The 20,502-nt window shown below is 51.8% G+C and overlaps 1 protein-coding gene across 1 annotated transcript in view; it reads left to right on the top strand.

The window, feature by feature from the left end:
- Positions 1-4,537: 4,537 nt before the first annotated feature.
- Positions 4,538-20,502, top strand: part of LOC100897598 (cGMP-dependent 3',5'-cyclic phosphodiesterase) — a 44,107-nt gene continuing 28,142 nt past the window's right edge. The window contains exons 1-3 of the mRNA XM_018639595.2: positions 4,538-4,659; positions 14,094-14,166; positions 17,618-17,737. Coding sequence (XP_018495111.2) covers positions 4,538-4,659; positions 14,094-14,166; positions 17,618-17,737 — 315 coding nt within the window. The remainder of the gene's footprint in view (positions 4,660-14,093; positions 14,167-17,617; positions 17,738-20,502) is intronic.

Below are 20,502 nucleotides of genomic sequence, written 5' to 3' on the forward strand. Positions count from 1 at the left end.
AGAAATCCTCTGGGTCCAATTAGAGCCAGTCACATCACCTTGGTTACCCTGGTTCAAGAAGACTCAAGGGACAGCAGGAGGATGGGAGGAAAGTGGATCCAGAGCCGAGGCTGTCGACTGTCGCGCACTGCTTTCACCCGCAGCCGCTTTTTAATTCAATATGGCTCCGATGCCCAACTCGATCAAATTATTCAAACACTCTCCACGTCGTTACCGTCGGCGGCTTCGCGACGAGGAGATTCCTCCACGCTCTACGATGTCAGCTCATAGCTGATCCTTACAGAAAGACGAGTGCACAACCGCTCATACATATAATAATGAATGCGAGGCGGATCTCCCCCGTTCGCATCGGGTCGTATGCATGTCGATGAACGATCGCGCATATTTCGCTGATCGAATGGAAAATCGGAGCTTCCCAGCCCAAAATCAAACATCCACGGAAGGAAACGAGCTCATAGGGACGATTCCCCGCTTCGGTATCCAGAGTTTGCACTCACTCCGACCGCGCTCTCCCACGGTACCGGACTCTAGCTAAAACGTGTCGCCCACCCTACCAGGAGAAGACCGACCGCAGAACTCCGCAATGGAAGATCTCGCTTCCGACCAGCGGCTCCGGAAAACAGCCTCAGAGTGCTGACTGCGATCGAAAGATTTCGAACTTCAATCCACCCGAGCCCGAAGCGCTCTTTCTCAAGTTCGGGACTCCTCAATGGACTGCTTGCGCGAGCCTCCACAAGCGCGAATCTCCGGCCGAATGAGGTCGGAAGTTTTCGCGGCCGGCTGAGTCGACGCGCAAACGAAATCTACGTAGGCACTCATGAAAACGCCATTTCGGTATGCCCTAGGTTAGAGTGAAACTTGAAACAAATCTCGGAGGGGATGTCTGAGCGTGAGAGCGCCGGCAGAACACGAAGGAGACACGCCTGTTCCGAGAAGAGAGCTCGCTTTTTTAGTTTTATTCTCATCCAATTACTAGCGAAGTGGCTGCCCGAGAGCAGGCGATTTTCGTAAGCTGACAAGCAATGATCCCCTTCTCCCGTCTGAGCTAATGGTGTTATCCCTAGCGTAGGCTCAGGGAGTCCACTCGGTCGCCGATTAGCCGGCGCTGGAAATAGAGCATCGCTTACACCTGTCAAAGTTTGTGCGACACGCACCGGAAGATACGTCGTGAAGAACGAAGGATGCGTTGTCGGGTCTAGTTCCTCAACGCCTCGATGGAAATGTCCTTCCAGCCCTGATCGAAAACAGATTGAATTAGACCTTCAAATTGGGCGCCCCGGAGTCGATGCAACTCCCGAGGCTCTGTTCTCGGGGCAGAAATTGCCTGTTGGTAGACTCTGATGATCAACTCGAGGTCGGCTCAACTAAAAATTTGAGAGAGAAAGAGTCAAAAGTGAAAGATTTCGCCCCATTACGAGGAAGATCACGAGAAGCAGCCCAACGAGAGCGCTGTTCTTCGAAAATGTCAATGATCCCTACGGGGTGGCACTCCTGAGCCTTTAAGAGCACGATGACGACTGAATGTTCCCGAAGCTGCTTCCAAATTCCCATCCTTGAGTCATTGCTCGTGCATGAGTCTATCTCCATATCTCGAGATATCCCGGCAGGCAATGACTCGGGAACTGCGTAGCGGGAAAGCCCTGCAGCGGTTACGATGACGACCTGCCGGACACGCCGTCGGGTGAAAGCGTGACGCCTGCGGGCTTAGAAACCGGTGTCAGCCCCGCTCGGCAAGAGCTGGAAGGCAGGCGGGCAGACCCTATCTCTCAGCGACAGAGTCAGTGACAATTTATCCGATTGCGAGAGGCAAGCTACCTCTGCGTCGTTTCTCAATTTGCAACCAACCCGGTAGGGTGTCTCAGGGAAAGAAGCTCGGGTATGGAAGGAAGGCTAGTTTCTAAATCAGTTGCACGGACGGTCGCTCGTTGACTGCGCTGGTGGGCCCTCTGCATAGAAGTGTTTGCCTAGCTCGGCGATGACATCATTGCCGCGACCGACGTTCCCGTATTATGTGGCTTCCCCTAGGCTTCCCAAACGCTTGTCCGGTCGGCTGAGGCAGTCTCGCCTCCAATCGCGTCGGCCCGAGGTGGTTGACCAGAATGCTGACGCTGGCGGCTGGCATCCGCTCTTTAGAACAGGCGGATGGCTTTCGGGAAAGCCTCGCGACGTCACAGCGACCTCCTCTCGAGAGCTAGTGCGTCGTGTTCAAGGCATGCGTCCAAGACGGCGGCTGTTTAGAGATCGTTTTGTGCGGACACCAGGAAACGTCTTCCCTGATCCGTCGAAGTTGTTTGAGCCCTCGTCGTGAAGGAAATAATTGGTTCGACCACCATGGAACAATACCAATTACGTAGAGAAATTCTATTCGATGTTAATTTAAACGTGATGCGGCAACTTATGGGTGTTATACGTGACTGATTATTTGATTATGGAACAAAATCGCGCGAATCAGACCTTCTGACTCATCAATGAGCGAAGCATGTAGAAGTGTACAACATACAATGAACACCAATAGAATACCGCGAACGTGTCATGCTTCGCATAGATAAGGTGTCCGGCGTGATTTCAAACCTTTCCCGGATCGGGTATAGTCGTAGAGTAAGGAGGTGCTCTCACCAACGGCTGAGCAGTGGGTTTAAATTTCACCCATTTTCGATGGTCTGGATGATTTGTTTCTCGAGAGCCTCAGTAGGTATTCCAATTCTGAGAGCGCGTTCGATTCGCCTCTAGTGGAAAAAATGCGGTCGCGCAAGACCAGCGCTACGGGCCCCTTCTCGTCGAAGCTTCTTGCACATGGTACACCGACTCCCCGCGGAATACGATTTCGATAACGTGCTGCCTCGGATCGAGTCTGTCTCAGGTTTCTGAGCACAGCGATTCGACCTATGAACGAGCCTACAATTCACTTTCCGTAATATGAAAAGACTCTCCGCGGCTAAAAATTCCACCGGAGCAGCTCGGACGACGAGACGCACGTCTGAAAATCGAAATCCAGAAGTCCTGCGAGTAGCCCGCTCTTCAGAAGTCAATGATTCGGCATGGAAGTCTGCCGAGCGACTCTCTCGTGACACGGAGCATGAGCGATGATTAGGTACTCGAATTCAAGTTCATGCGGAGTGCGATCTCCGTAGTGGACCAGCTCGACCCCTCTCGGGCTCCTATCTTGGTTACAGCATGACTCCGATACAAACGATCCGAAGGAGAACATGACAGTGGATGCCTCGAGCTCGGAGGGCGGCCCCGATGAATGTCGACGCGAGAATAAATTCGTCCCGAAACCTCGAAACCGTCGCGAAGAACTTTTGGGCGCTCCACGGGTCGGTAGGCGCCCGGTGGCTCAGCGAGTCGATATTCTAGTCGGCGGACGCTCTTCTGGGATATCAGTGGCGAATATCTTACCAAAAATTACGCAGACCGCTTATCTTTACGTTGTTCCGCCGATTCGGCTACGACGGAATCGGTGCGAATGAGCCTCGCACGAAAGTGCGCCAGATTAACCTATACCGAAACCTGCCTATCGGTGAGCGGCGGATACCGCGCGGAACACATTCTAATAGGTCTCATGAGAAAATTCGCCGCTCGTGTGTAGAGAGAACAGCTGACTCCCAGTCTTGTTCAGTCTTCTCGCTCGGTTGGTCTACCCACCCGCTCGCCCATCTATCCGACGCTTGGCCGCTCGCTCGTTCGATCCATACGTCTGTCGGTCGGTCGGTCGATCTGTCGCTCGGTGAGAGAGTTGACATCGTAGTAGCAAGGCTCACACTAAGGCAGTCGGACAGGCTGGCTGGCTGGCTGGCTGGCTGGCTGGCGGGCAAGCAAACAAACAGCCAGACGGGCAGATAGGCAGGCAGGCAGTCGGCCGGGTGAGCGGACGCTTGGTCTGGCGGGCGGCAGGCGGGCGTTCGGTCGGTCGCTCGTTCGTTCGTTCGCTCGCTCTTTTACTCACTCGCTCACTCACTCATTTGGTCGTCCAGCGGCTCGTTCGCTTCAGCAAGCAGGCAACGAGTCCGTCATTCACTCAGCTCGTCTCCTCCGTTCGCGAATGAGCAGTCCTTACGCGCACCTTCTGCGCTTGACTGTGTCGACAGTCTCAACGTTGTTATTGTCACCGTTGTCGTCGTTGTTGCTCTAAAGGTCGTTGTCGTGGTGAGAGTGCGGCTCAAACAGAACTCTTAGAGTGACCCTCCATTTAATCTTAATCCGCTAGTTGTTCGTTATACGTCATTCGAGTTACCCCGGTCAATGTGCGCCGCTCCCTCGGAGGGATTCGCTCGCAAATTCTTGCTCACTGGACTCTTTGCCGGGTGGACTAGCGTTGGCGAGTCGGAAATCATCTACTGTGCTCGTGAGCGATGACAGAAGTCCATCGGACTGAACTTGAGCTCTGAGACCGATCGTGACCGAGCGAAGATCTCTCCGATTTCTAGACTCGGGAGGAACCTCATTTCCGATACACACTCGGTAGGTCTTCATTATCTCAGCGGTCTACTCCCGAGCGAATGTTCCCTGATGAATAATAATCCGAGCTTTGTGAACGATGGCGAGCCCGCCGGCGGACTTTCACGTTGACCATGTCGGGCTACCGCGAAGAAGGGCCAGCGACACTGTGGCGACTAGTCCGTTACAGTTCCAATTAGCCCACCATTATCACGTCAAACGGTAAGTTATCTCCAACTACATTAATATTGTAAAACTTTGGATCGGCATTCTATTTTCGAACTCATGCGAAAACGGCTCCCAATACTAAATAGTTGGACTTTCGGTGCGCGGGGATAGACTCGCCACCCTTCGGGAGCAAGCGATTCACACACGATTGTGATATACGATACTCGAGGAAAGTCTCAACTCGCGAGTATCTTTCATCATAGTTGGCCACCATTGAGTCAATGCGGCTATGAGAGGATGCGAGTGACAATTCCCGCCCTGATCCCGGGCGTCGGAATTAAAGGGGTGAAGGATTGAAAAGATCATGAATTCATCTCTCGGATTTTTCGAAACGCAGCCAGCGCGTTTCCCGTGTGGACCCAGAATGCACATCATCAACGGCTCTTCATGACTCGAAGCATCAAAAGCATTTCGAGAGCCTGTTCGTCGGGGCGCGCTGTGCGTGACGCGCGAAGGACGTCACAAATGCGCGTGGCAGGTTACCCGGGAGGCTGGCAGGTTGGCGAGCAGTCAAACGAGCAGGAGGTCGTCGATTGTGGTCAAAGCCAACATTCGCCGTGCTGATAACGAGACATGCGACTGGAAGAGAGGAGCCACCGAGAGACACGGCGGAGAGCTCTTTCAGTTTGACTTGAGCATCACCCGGAGCCCGCGCTCGAGGAGCGATTCGCTCACCGGAATCGAGGGAAAAAATCATCTCGACTTGTATCATCTCGTCTTCGAGGACGACGATATTATGTAGCGAAACGTCGATCTGATTCAATCTGAAATTGTTTATGCCCTTGTCGTGAGACAATTGGTTAACCACCATGGAGTAATACCAATTACGTTGATAAGTTCTGTGCGATGTTGATTTAAACGTGAGATTGCCCTCACTAGCACGTGCTCCGATCCTCGTCGCTCCTACGTCGAAAATGTGTATGACCGTATGCGGCAACTCATGGGTGTTTCACGTGACCGATTACGGGGCAAATCGCGCAAATCTATCCGAATGGTTCTGACTTATCGATGAGCGATGCACATAGGTGTGTACAATATATAATGAACACCAGGAGTATACCGCGAACGTGTCATGTTCCGCAAGGATAAGGTGTCCGGCGAAATTTCACTTTTCCGGATCGGGTGTAGTCGTAGCGTAACCAGGTGTTCTCACCGATAGCTGAGCACTGGGTTCACTTTTCACCCATTTTTGACGGTTCGGTAGATCTTTTTCTCGAGAGCGTAAGCAGGTATTCGAATTCTGCGAGCGCCTTCGATTCGCTTCTAGTAGAAAAAAAAACACGGTCGCGCGAAACTAGCTCTGCGGGCCCCTTCCGGTCGAAGCTTCTTGTACGTGGAACATCTACGATAATCGGCTTATTTTCAGTCTGTCTGACGGTCCGGAGCAAGTCCTCGTTTGACGCTCCGGATCAAATGCGGATAGGACGACTCGAGCATTCCGTCTTTCTTACCGCACTAGATATGGTGCTCAGGGCCCCCTGAGCCCATATAGCCGATAGGGAATATTCTGCGCTCCGCCACGAGCGCCATCCTCTGATTGTGAATCTATCGCCTCCCGCTAGGGACAGGACTGAAGATTCCAGGCGCACGACTCGCACAAGTCGTTGGATCGGGAGAGAGTCCACGACTCTCTCACGGCAGCGCTGTCCGAAGGCAGTGCAAACATTTTTCTTCGCGGAAATCGCATGATTGGCATTCCCTCGACATGCATACATGTATCATTTACTCCGAAAATTCGAATGTGTCTAAGCCGCTGGAGGCCACGGAAATGACGCTCGGCTTTCTTCAAGCACTCAACGAGACATTCCCGATCTCCAAATGGCCAAGCGGATCATTCAGTCGACAGTTCAACGGCCCAATCAGAGAACCGTTAATTGTTTGCGGCTCCTTCTCTTAGCGTGCTCGTGCGAGATTCGGAGCGCGATCGAGACTCGAATCGAGCGGACCTCTGGTCTGTCCGAGTCGGAGTGAATTTGGCTCATTAAATATTTCGATTCCTCGATTGTACGGGGACACGAATCGAAGTCTTCGCACTGAATGTACGAGGATTCATGACGACGGCTTCGTGACGGTAGACACCTAATCGTGATGGCGCGACGGAACGTAAGTCTTCGACACGAATCGTTGATCGTGTATCGCGAAAGAGTCCTTCCCCGACAGAGATAGAATCCAAATTCGCTGGCGGCTTTCGGTGAAGCAGGGACGAAAATCGTAGAGTTCGGAGCTGGAAAGTATGCGTGGAATTCTTAAATTGATTCTTTGCCCCGGTTCGCGTCGGCAGAACATCCCTGAAATCCCCCGGCTGCGAAAGGAAATCTCTGGATTATCGTGAGAGATGGATTGGACAGGAAATTTGATTTTGGGCGAGATCGACGCTCCGAGGATTCGACGATTTTCGTCTTGAACATGAATCCAATCTCGGCTCGTGGAATGAAGCTTGAAAAACTGAACTCCCGCGGAGTAACGCTGAGGGACTTGACTGTGGATAAACTACTCTGCAAGTACGAACAGCGAAACAGAGACATCGTCGGAAAGTTTGACACGATGTCAGTTTCGTACTCGACAAGTTGTCGCGGTTCTCTTGAGAACGTACGCTATCAGCTCGAATCGGCCAGTATAGTTGTATTCCTTCGCTCATCCTGCTTCCAAAGTTCGAAACCGAAACTCTGATGCCTGCTGAGAGCCAAACAGCAACTTATTCGTTCCGATCTGCGATCATCTCCGAAACCTTCAATAGCACCCCTCTGACGACTGATACTGCCCTCTCAACGACAAGGAAGATCTCTTAGCGGCGGTCTTGACAGCTCAGGGATTTTTCCAACGAAGCCTTCATTTCCCGAATATCCAATCATGGCAGAGAATTTTATCAGGAAGGGGGGGGGTATATTTACTCAGTACTCAGCCATTGAAAAAACTCATCCACCGAAATGACGGCCATTGTGGCTCGACAAGTCCGAGACCTATTCAGAGCCACCGCTGATAGACACAAGATACAAAACGATGCAAGCTGTAAATGCAAAACCGTCCCACGTAGGTGATCGTTCTGCGATCCATGTACGCAGCGTTGAGAGAAATAAGCCCTATCCAGACGACCTGAAGCTGAACGGATCAAGAGCGATCGATTTCCTCATCGGGATGTTCGACTGAAGCCGAGGGCAAATACCGCGAGAGCTGATTCATCGTTATCTAATTATTGAAATGCTATGAACACCCATACAGCGAATTCTAATTTAACCGTCTGATGCGGCTCCGAGGCGGGCTCGTTGCACGTGAGACTGTCGACTAGCGGTCCGGAGCCGGCATCACGTCTTCTTTTTGATGGTCTCTCGTATAGTAGTGTTTGTTGTCATACTTCGGAACGATCATGTAGAAGCTACCGAAGGACACAATCCGACTCGATCTGTCTAATTGAGGCTCCTTTCCGATTGTTTGCAGGGTCGGTAGGACTTGGAATCACGCGAAGAGAATGAAATCTAGTGTCGAGGCGCTTTTGGACCTCTGTGGTGAGTATTCCGTCTACGCTTAAGGCCGGCTTTCTACAAATCTCAGTTTCCTTCTCTATGAGCCAGACGGGGGGCTCTGTGTGTCACTTTTGTTCCGCTAGCGCGGAACGCTCACACGCATCTCGACCTCGGTCGAGACGACTGAGACGGATTCCCTGCTGGTCGATAGAGCGGCGGCGATAAGAAATCCCGCAGACAAATATGTGCATCGAGACTAGAAAATTTCCAGACCGAGGGACATCGTCAAGACGCTTCTCCAGTCTTCGGGCGTAAGTCAGGAGTCCGGCTGAAAGACGGGCGAGTGTTCAAAGATAGAAAACCGCCGCGCCGTTGCCCTGCTCTCTCCCGAAAAGCAAGGACTGAGAATCCCGAAGAGGCGAGCCGACTTTCTGACATCTTTGTGGATTGAAACTCCGGAGACGAAGCGCGCACCAAATGTTGCTTCTGAATCCGCCACTGTCCTCTGCGGCGGTCGTGTCCGCTCCGCAGAGTTCCTCCTCCATGCATCCCATGATCACCCTCAACCTAATTCCCTCGCGATATCCAGGGAATAATCATCCCTCCCCCCTCTGGCGGAAAAGAAATTCCGATGGAGCAACGAAGCAGCTATTTACCCCTCGTTCCCCGGCCATTCAGGCCATTGAGTAAACGTCCGGAGATTCGAATTCTTGCTCCTCTCCAGGTTGCAATCAGGAACAGACACAGAGTTCAAAGGAGTCAGGAGTTTTCCGGATGCCCGGCTGCACCTTGGAGATTCTTTCTTCGCTCTGTGTATCTATTCCATTGTCACGGATAGCGATACGTCGCACGGAAACGAAGAGGCATAGCAGTGGTAAATTATTCGCCGATATCCTATCGGCTTGTCATCTCTCAGAGAATCCGAGCGTTTGCATCAGGCTAGGCGCGTATCTCGCTCCATACCGAGATTGTTCTGTATAGATCTCGGATTAGACGGACTCAAGCGCGGCATCTGGCGGTACGAGTGATCGCTGCAATATTCGCTTCCTTCCCAAAGAATTCCTGGAAGTCGACCAAAAAATGATCGCGGAGTCCTCCGATGAAGCGGAACGGGAGTCAACCCAAGGATCCCATTCAGTGTCTGCTGAGCGAGTTTCCGGCGGTGTAGGCCCAGGTGCACGACGAAGCGGAATACCTCCGCCATAGTACTGTCTCAAGGCCGTTTGTTCTCTGCGGGCAGGTAGGAGCGATATCTACCCTTCAGAGGTTTGGAAAAGTTCTCCAAACCCTCATCGGGTACTGAATCATGTCAGGAGTGCATTCAGCTTTTCGCTCTGCTCAGTTACGATCTGCCATAGAAGGACCAAGTCGAATGCTTCACTTGATTACCCACTCCAGCGCTTGACTGTGAGCAGGAGTGTTTGAGCTCTAGAATCTCTCCTCTCTCTCCCAGCGTGACTCGAACTGTGCGCCTGGGGGGCGTCAGCTGCGGAGTTTCGCACAAGAAGTAAACAAACACCATAGTGAGCACTCTCGCACTCGCTAACATCTGCTATAGATGCGCAAGTCGATCAGAGCGTGCGTCACGAGCAGCTGCTCGGGAGCTTTTCTCCTTACGGAGGCTTTGGAGGGATCAAGTTCGAATTGAACATGATCACTCCGAACTAACGCTCTGACGTCTTTGTTTCGACCTCGTTCCGATCATCATCATTGTCTTCAAAGCGGTGAGTTCGTCTTTTCAGCGCAACCAGGCATTCACGAGTGTTTGCACGAGCTCCTTAATTCGCTATCCTTAAGTGGGCAGCTCGATTCGACTTTGAAGGCGAGCAACTGAAATCCTCTGATTCGGAGGCTCCAATGATATGGCTGAGCTTGATTCCGACTCTGATCTATCCGGTTGGACCACGAAAAGTACGAGGATGATTGAGCGGAATCGGAAACAGACTTTCCGCGGAAGAGGAATCGACAGGGGCGGGCGGCGGAGTGTCGCCATTCCATCAGACATTGGATCAGTCGAATGGAACGATGATTGGGACAATCGATTATTTATTATTTTCCTAAAATCGAGAGCTCCGTTTATCTACGGTATTCCTGCGAATGTATGTCGCGGTACGGGGTTGGCAGTTAAGCTATGGTTTCGCGGAATCGTCAGGCTCGGATGGCCTCGATTCTGAGGGTCTGAACGGGACAAGCCTCCTCGAGGATCGCTATGAATTCCCGACCGATACGAGGAGCAGGACCGCGGCTCGTCGCGGGCCCCGTCGTGAGAGCCGTCGATGCGAGGCAGAAGACGATGGAAGTGATCCCAGGGTGGAGTCGATTGATGATGGCGATGAAGATTACGCTCCGGATGATGATGACAATGATGGAGCATATAGCGAGCCGACGATGTGAGTCGACGATCATCTCGCTATCATGGCGCTGCAGTTCCATTATTGTAATTGATTCGAACTGTCTGCGCGCTTGCTGAGATGAGTTGTCGACTGGGTTGCGGTACTCGAAGGAATTATCGCTCTTCCTCGCATCGACTGTTTCCGCTGCTCACCCCGGCTTCCATGATCTCGATCTCGATCCTGATCCGTCGGACACGGCAGCGTCCGGTGACTGTGGAGAACGGGAGAGCGTTCTTCAATGAATATTGCTCTCCGAAGAATTTTCATTTTGACAATTATCACAGTTGCCAATCTAGGTAGGTATATTCACTTACCGAGAGCGACGCGATGCAACAGGCTCAAAGATGACATTTGAGATGCGTAACTGAGAATGGCCATATGGCACGACGGCTTCTCTCGATTGATGATTTTCGGCTCGAATCAGAAACAAAACGACGATCCGAAGTCTTTCCGCAAGGATTCGGAAAATCGGGTACGCCCAGTACCGGCGGCTACGTGTTTGAAATCCCCGAGTTATCTCGCTCAAACTCGGAATGTCCCGATCCACCACTTGAGGTGTTAGACGCGGTCGGTAGCTGTCGATCCGATAACGGTCGCTACTTTCGTCTCCCCATCTGTGGTAAGTGGCTGCCAGGAGTCCGGACAATAACCCTCGACCGGAGGCACACATAGCGTTGAAGGTACCCCGTTGGCGCATCATCCAATCAGCGTCCTCTGTCGAGCATGTTAAATTAGATTCGATGCAAGAGTTGACCATCCAGTCGGCCGGGAAGACGGAAGGATAAACGAACGGACGAAGGAGGGAACGAGCTCACCGACAACTAACCAGCAAACCGCCCGGAAAAGCGCCCGCACGACCCGTGGGGCGGCCATCAGGCGGTCGAGGGAGTCACGCGCAGGAGTTTTCCCTTCAGAACTTTCTGTTTCGGCGACAGTGTCTGGAATGTGTGGACTCTAATTATCAGGTCCGCCGCACGCGTCGCTGCACGGCTGCGCACTCGGAATCTGAAACCTCCGCAGCAGCTGTGGGCCCCGGCGACTGCAATAGTCGAGTTTCTGAGCCGGCAGCTCGCGAGGCTTCTGAGCGCTCTTTCCAGTTGAGGAGCGTTCTGATCTTTGTTGCCGCCCGAATCTTCGGGGTCCGGAGGATCCATCCGAGAGTTAGCTCCGTGAACCTTCACCGGTACTGCTCCACAAAGCTTGGAAGTTCCGAGTCCCAGTACTTGCGACGTTGACTCCTGGAGACTTTTTCCGGACGCGACTTGTCCCACGGGGAATCGTAGCTCCATTTCATCAGAAAACCTCCGTCACTTCTGGATCGATGATCAAAGCGCTCCGATCGACTCGGCGACGGAGGGTGCGGGGGCCTGGGGGAGAGCGGAGCTCTCGTCGGTCGGAGGTAGAGCGAATCCAAAGCAGCGTAAACTTCAGAGGAACTCGTTCGCTTTCCTGTGTCAACCCAGAGGCGACAACGGCGAAACTGGCAGCTGAACGAGCGTCTAGCGAACGTAATGGGCTGCTTAATGACACGGAAACGGGGCTACCTAGCTGGTCTTCCAGCCTTCCTTCCCTCCTTGCTGGCTTCTTTTCCTCCGAGTGAGCCCGACCTCGTCCGACGGACAAAGCCCACCAGAGGAGAATCCGGGAGAGCAGAGCGAGGTCACAGCTTCCGGCTGGACAAGCTTCAATTGTTGTTCGAGTCCGACGAGTGGAATTCTTTACGTTTCCTAATAGCGGAAGCAACGTCGATATCCTCTCACTTAGAGGCTGGCTGAGATGTTGTTAGAGTTGCTCTGGGAACTCCTCGGAATCGAAGCCGGGCAAGGTCTGAACAGGTTACGAGCGGTCCGATTTCAAAACCCAGAAGTCCTCCAGAAGCGCTTCAGAAATTGAATTTTCCACACGTTCCGCTTCGCTACGTGCCTCCCTAACGGGATCGGGTACGAGACCATGGGCAGAATTCCCTCGCTCCAGCGCACGGCAGGCAACGAGCAGCGTCAGCTGATCGTGATGGCCTACCACTCCGTCTGGGATTCTTCTTCGCTGGTGCATATGACGTCGTTCGGAAGCGCATCTGCCGGTCGGGAGATTCCATGTACAGGATGGGAAAACGATGGAACGATAGCCATAAGGGGAGGAGGAGAACATAATCACATGCTCCGTCGGCCTTGCCCCTGCAGACGAATACACCGACCCAGCATACACGGACGACATGGTGACCTGGAACGGCTGAGAATTTTCCACCAATATGTTTTCAGCATGTAATCGTTGAAGGCGAATGATTCCTAATGATCAGAAATGGATAGATTCACTGACGTCGTCCTCCAGCGCTCGTGAGTCCCCAAACGGACATCCCTGAGAGATTTGCGTGATATTCCCTTATTCGCTCCTGATATTCCCTCCATGGGGAACTTTGAACGGAGAGCTCTCGCACATCGGGGAGGGACCCAGATGTCTCGATAGTTCGTGTCGGGAACCGGAGCTTTGTGTACAAACCCCGGAGATTGAACGAATGTTGTTAGCGCCCGACGGTGCTGGAGATAGACTCGGATCTCACAAAGCATCGCCAGGACCGTTTCTATGGTTCCCGGAATGTTCCCGGATGAAGCTTCCCATCGACACGCTTGTGGTCTACTGGCTCATCGGGGAACTTTGACAGTTCGGTGGAATCGCATCCTCTCGTCCACTTTAAAGCACCGCAATGCTGATGTTATTTTGCGAAACTTGATCAACGAAAGACTTCGAACAGGAATCTAGAATCGTCTACCTACTCTTTTACTTCGAATGAATGGACCGGAAACAGATTCTCGCCAGCTGTTGTTAGACTTGATCGAGGGAAAAACTAGGCAGGACCTTCTGCACTGCTCCTGCGGAACCGCCGCTCTGACTGGGGGACGCTATTAAGCTTTTGTGACGTCAAGTCTGACCCGCAGCACACTGCCACTAACAGCATGAGCGGGAAATCAGCTTCTTCTCGGACTCTATCCCTAGGCCGATTGCCCTTTATTTCCCTCAATTACTCACACTCTCCCCCCCCCCCCCAACCGTCCATACCCCACGACACCGTTCGGTGCATCATACCAAGCGGAGAATACGTCACACAGCGAGTGATATAGAGATGAATAAGTGTTGTAGATCTTCAGGTTTTTTCTCGGTACAACCACGGGAAGGGCACGGGAGGGTATCAGTGTTGTCGCTCGGGCTTTCTCGTGGTGCAATCCCGACTTACCTTACTTCTCGATAGGGAACCCCATTTTACACCTAGGGAGATCGATAACTCCCGCGGGGAAGTATTCACCGCATTGAGGAGCCTGGCGATAGAGATCTGCCGAAGGATATTGAGTTAGAGACTCCCATCGTGGGAGGGAGGGCTCTCGGAAGTCTCCTAGAGAATCGCATGATTCTTGTATGATGCTCCGCTTTGGTTTCGTTGACCGAGAAGTCATGGGAGCCGGTTCCTTAACGAACTTAAAATCGGAGCACGGGAAGCTCCTCTGCCGCTTACACTCAATCGCCTATCCGAAAGTTCTTCGATACAGGAAAACTTCAGGGCCCTCTCGTCTCACTGAATAAGTGTGCGTTCTTCATTTTCAGGCAGTCTATGCGAATCAACGAGTCGGGAGGTGTTTTCCAAAATCAACCGATATGTAAGTCACTGCAAACCCATCGTCCTGAAAGAATGAATGAGGACACTTATCTGCGCGAATACTCCCTTTTATGTTCGTTTTCTATCGTTGGCTGTCAACTCGTACCGACTCGGTTCAGTCCCAGTCACATGGTCATCGTACGAGGCATGTGGGGATCGGAGTGTCGGCCCCATTTGTCATTTACGAGCATCATTCTGCGCCCAGCGGGCAACCGTCGATTGTTTTGCGCTTCCCTCGGACGAGACTTGTCTGTGTGATTTGCCAGAATCGGATGGTCTCCTTGAAAGAGACACTCGCAGCGTATGAACCTTATTCCACGTGAGAGCATGCGAGTCAATTCAAACAAATCTATTGAATCGGTGTATATATTTATTCATCTGATCATTTGTACGTTCTTTTTATTCATTTATTTGTATTTATTTGTTTATTTATTCATTCGCAACGTTTATTTATTTGTACGCTCATCTGTTTGATTATTCATCTATCCATTAATCTTCATTCGATACGTATTCACGAGGGTATGCAGACAAGACGAGAAATCATGAAGCTCTCGCGGGGGCGTCCCATTCGGCAAGAACTTCGAAATTCTCGGCGTGTCTTCGGTCTCGAACGGTTTCGAACCATCGGAGGGTTTCAAGGGTACAGGCGTTCTCTTCCCCATTGGAGGGAGGGGGTACCTGTTCCCGCTCATTTTCCCGAGCTGAATGGAGCTGACGCGTCCACTTCGAGATCCATAGACCCCGAACTACGGCAATACTGGATCTCAAGTCCCTTTTCGATCTCAAGATCCCTCTCTATCTGCTATGGAACTCAGAGAAGATAGAAATCCCCTTTTCGTAGCGGCAGGACATCTCTCTCTTGAGGAGGGGTCTCGGCCGACACGGCTCATCACTCCTTTCGTTCCTGAGCCATGTCAACTCGCAACCGATTCCGTCATGGCTGCCACATGGCGGCAGCGCAAGATTTCGCTCCGGTTTCTGTCATGGCTCCGCTAGGCATTTGGCCATGGTAGCGGCAACTCCGACTACAAATTACTCGCTAACAAGTCAGTCGGTGCATATGAGCTTGTTGTTCAATGTACATGTACGCGTCACTCTGTCTGTCACCGCAGACAAACCCATCTTAGCGTATTTCCCGAAGTCAAAAGACGAGGCGAGCTGGCCATCGATGCTTCACCTCTCCGGACTTCGGCTCCGCAGAATCTCGCTCACAGCGCGCTATGTCCGAGGTCGAGCGTTAAAAACCGGATTTATCGCCAATTCATTTCTGATGCGAGGCGAATCAGGCCATTCAGCAACTCGGTGGATGATCGCCAATGGATCATGAATACATACACATACGCATGCAGGTAGTTGTTGTTATTGCATTTCCGCAGACTTGCGGTTTGATCAACGATAGTGTAGCAGCCGACCCAATAGGAGAGTCGCGACGAATGGTCAATGAATCAAATGCATTCGAGGACCGATCAGATCACTGGTTTTCTCTTCCGGTACTCGATTGTTCCGAGATCAATCCTCCCCGGGATCGCGAGAGTGTAATTGATTTTTCCTGTGCTAAGAATAGTCGTGCTCCGTCAAAACTCCGTAGGATCCATGCTTTCCCTATCCTCCGAGGGCCAGAGCTTCTCAGGAAGCGAATGGCGGAGTAAAGGCTTCCTTCTCACTCCGAGAATCCATCTCACGGAATTCGTGGCGGAGGAGGTAAGCGTTTTGCGGGAAGAATTTGAGGGTAGATCGGCAATTTTACCGCGCGATGTTATAGGTAGAGTGGTCACGGATAGACTTACGTTTTTTAAATCGTGAACTGCCGAAGAAACTCGCATGGAACGGCATTCCCGACGGGAGGTTGACTCTCCATTCTCCATGCCATTAGCCTGATTGCGCATTACCTCGGTGATGAAGACGAAGAGTATTGTTCGTCGTCCTCCAAGAGCGGAAACAATCTTCTTCGATGTCGAGACCTAGGATGCCATCGACTGAATTGCACAACAGAGCCAAACACTCGGGACAAGGATGACCAACTGCGGGAAAGCATTATAGGTCAAGTGACGAAATCACCGAGACTATTATTTTCACCCTGATTCCCATGCTACTCGATCCTATGATGGACTTCCGAAGGGAAGAAACAATTTCCTGAGAGCTCGACCTTGACGGTGGCGCAGTAAATGAATTTTAATCTTTCTCACCGCGAGCCTACGGGGACGATCGTATTTCTCTGACGGGACCGATCGTTATTGGATGTGAGTTGTAAGCGAGGCCGAGTATCGAGTGTTCGCACATATCTCTCTTAGGCTAGCATCTGACTTATCGAGAGAGGATCTTTCGACATGGGTGTCGTGGACTTTGTTTGGTCCATTGGGCGGTCCACCGCAGCTCTAATTGCACGATTGTCATGACATACTCAGGAGCTGTATCTCTTCGTGGAAATAGTCTTGGATATCATCCATCGATAACAACTAGGCTGTATCCGCTTTTCTGATAATCTCGACGACAGCAGCCGCGACGACGAGGTTCTCCCAACTTTCGGATTCTCTCCAAAGTCCACCGATCCGTCCGGGTCATCGAGCCGAAAGAGCAACTCGCTCGTTTGCTCTCGCTCCCTTGAAACGACTATTCTCCCGAACACCTATATAACATGCTCGGCGATTGCGTGCGAGAAATTACGTTGCGCGATCGCCGCGGCAGTCGGTGATGCCGCCTGGCTGGACCCGATGGAGTGAGTGCTCGTGAACAAAAATTCGCTCATTCCTCCCGTAAAATGAAGACACGGCATACCCTTATACCCCTAAGTGAATTGCGAAGCCCATTCCTAAATAGATTGTGCACTCAACCCTTTGTGTGATCGAGTTCGATTGATCCTTTCAGTGTTCAATCATTCGAGTAATTAAGTCATCAATGACTCGCCCTCCCCGGCCGGTAACCAAGCTCCCTTGGGAGGAATTCCTTGAAACAGGCAGCTCATTTTCGGTATTAGGAGATTGACGGCGCGAATAAAGGAAACCATCGATCGTTCCCGTCGGATGAATCGACAGAAATTCCCAAAACGGATGGGAAACCTCCCCGGTAGTCTATTTGGGCACTAGATGAACTCTGTTCCTCTACCCGGATTCGCTTGACTAACTCACTCAATCCATTTGGGCCGTCGGTCGCCGCGATAGAATCGACCGAATCAGCAGAAAAACATCACTCGACGATGTCATCATTCTCGACCTTTTCCGGAAGTATGGGAATAGAAATCATCCGGGCAATAACAAACATGAGCTTGGTGTGGATGATGGGCTATTGATGCAATCGACAGCCTCGATTGCAGCCGCGAAATCTTCCGTTCCTTTGGACTTCCAGTCCGCCTCTCGATCTTTCGCTCACATCGTTACCCAGGCGCTTTCCTGGAAGCGAAAGGGATAATAAAATTTTATCCTAAAACTAATCGTCGGACGATTTTTCGATTGCAGTTGACAACATGCACTGGTGCGGGTTTCGCTTTCATACTCACCGCAGAACAGGAGGATTTGGCGTGCCGGATGGTGAACGATGGCCCTGTCGAGGGCGCGCAGGAGGAAGTCTTCACAATGGTGAGAAAAAAACTATTTAGGCTACGGTGTTCTGCACCACAGCTCCCTGAAGGTTCCATCTCTTGCAAAACCTCGCTGGCAAGCCCCGGGCTGCGAGGCTATCCGCGTTCAGTTCCCCGATATCATTTGCATAGGGCGCTCATTCGCTCGATCCGGAGCAAGGCTCTCCTGACAGTAGCGTGGAAAACTCCGCCGGGCTCTGATTAATAAATTTAGGATCGTTGGTCCATGGTACCTACCTCCGGATGATATGAGCGATTGCCGAGTCTCCGAGACGAATCTTCTGCACCCATTGCCTCGGGACATTCGGAAAGGAATTAGGTCAACTGTGAGTGGTGGTCATCGTACAGAGACGCGGGGAATGAGGCGGAAGGGGCAATCGGAATGAAACGATGAACCGTGACGAATAAAGGAGCAAGTGCCGGTGGCGTATAGCGTATCCGGACGCAGCAGGTCTTCTGTCCATGCGATTCCGTGGCAAGATTGCGGCTGGAGAGCTAGAGCAACAATGAGAAAACGAGGATATTATACTGAAGACCAGGTGGAGTGGATCCTCTGTTTAACGCCTATTGATCGGCACTTCGGCTAATCCTAAGTTCGCGGAAGCGGCGTCGCGGGCAAAATTTCCACCGACGCTCAGCCAGGGCGATGGTTGGTGTCGAAATACTTGGCGGCGTTGTTGTTGTATGATTGAGTTGTGTCGGAGTCGCGAGAAATCCCCACAGAAGAACTCGACGCGCGGAGATAGTGTCGAGGACCTGGCATTCGAGTCGCTGGGATTGAAGTGAGGGAATCTCCCCAGATATCGGACAATCTTTCTGGAAGCGATTTCCTGCAGGATTCGGACAGAAATCTCGGCGCGCTGGGAAACCATATAAGTCCAGCGTTCGGAACTCTCCGGCAGCACAAAATGGGATTCTCTCGGAGGGAATCTGTCGGAGATCGTCGAGATTCTAAAGCTCCTCCTGCGAGGAACGTGGGCCTTGTGGACAGCTGGAGAAACGTCCACCGGACAATTCAGAGTTTAGGAATACACTCGTGGAGAGCGCTCACTCACGAGTGCCGACGCCTCCCTACCGACGCTGGAGCCCAGCCCAAGCGGATCACAATACTGGACGAAAAGATCGCTGCGGCGGTATCATGAAGAGAAATTCCTCTCGCGGACAGCTCGAGACGTGGAATGGATTCTTTTGAACCTTCGTAGTTTGCAAAATTCTCCTGAAATGCTTGCCAAAATGCTTGCTGAACGGTTGTCCCGCGAGAGAGAGTTTCTCAGAGTGCGGTACCGGAAGGTAATTTCATCGGCGGTCCTCTACGTCTCCGAAAAACAGAATGATGATCATGATGACAGATGTGGAAGAGCTCGCTTATCGTCACCGTCGTCGGACTTTTGTAGCCATCTGCCTAGGCACCGATGTACTGTGTACAACCCGTGGCGAAACAGTATTCATTGTGAGCTCCCTTATCTGACCTACAGAGCGGTATGTCTCCCATCGATACGGAGAAGGTGTTAAAGGTCCGATGACACCGACCGCTCTTCTTGACACTGACGTTCCACGCTGAGAATGAAGCTCGTTTACGCGCTTGTGAGTTCTAAGCTCTAAAGCTCATTCAATTGACGGACACGGCCTTCCCTATAAATATCAGAGTAACTCGAAGGAGTTGAAAGATTGATCAGTAGCCGATGTTGTGGATTCAGGGCTGTGTCAGCGACCCCGAAAATCTAAAATCCTCCTCCGGTGGAAGCAGAGTCATGGAAGGACTCTTTCTTGTTCTGGTGACTACTGGCCGTCACGTCGTCCGATCCGGATGACAGGTATTCGGACATGCAAGACTAGTTTGCGGATAGAATTGCTTTCAATTGTTGAAAGCTGGAGTGCGTCGAATCGGCTCGAATCTCTCGGAATTCATCATGTTATGGAGCTCCCTCAAGGCAAGATAAGACTGCGGAGCCGAGGTGGAAGCGGCGGAATCGTCTTTCCTGAGAGACTCCCGCGCTGGGTTTGGCTCGCGAGCGTTCTGGACGAATGGAACGCGGTCGCTACGCCGGCGCTGATTGCTTGACCTCTGATCCACTTCACTCTAGCAACGACTTGAGAGTATTCTCAAGTATTCAAAACATTGGAGTGGATGCAACGCCTTCCTCTTTTTTCGAAATGCAGAAATATCCGAAGACCACGGAAGAGAAACATCCAACAAAATCCAGGACTGTTAGAGACTTGAAATCGCACAAAGGGGGATCCTAACGACAAGGGAATCGGATCCCCAAGCTACTCGAGGCAGCTGGTCGCCTATTCTCCTACATCTGTCGAGATGGGAACAGGAAAATACGATCGGAATCGATGTCCCGGCTTTCCCTGCTACTCATTCCCTTCGTTGTCTTCTTCCTGTGTATGCACCGACCCGATCCCCTTGTCTCGTCCTCGTGTGGTCTCATCCAGTCTTAACGGAAGAAAATGAGTACGGCGGGAGTCATCGATATCTTCCTCAGTCTCAATCTCATGAGGTCCGATGGACATGGTCATCGGTGTCGGGAGTTTCTACCCACATGCCTTGAGGTTCCTCAGCTTTCGGGTGACTTCACTGCCGATTCTCATTTTTTTCCACTCTCGAAACACGCCCGAACAAACGATTCACAAAGATCAACACTGGCTATCCGAAGGCGGAGAGCTGCTTGGTCGGAGCTGGGGGACCATGAGATGGAAGTTTTTTTTGTACTTTCTCTGTTCTCCCCTCGAATAACCGTCCCTGTTCCCGTTTCCGTC

Source organism: Galendromus occidentalis, unplaced genomic scaffold (assembly GCF_000255335.2).
Source record: "Galendromus occidentalis unplaced genomic scaffold, Mocc_1.1 scf7180000077446, whole genome shotgun sequence".
NCBI lineage: Eukaryota > Metazoa > Arthropoda > Arachnida > Mesostigmata > Phytoseiidae > Galendromus > Galendromus occidentalis.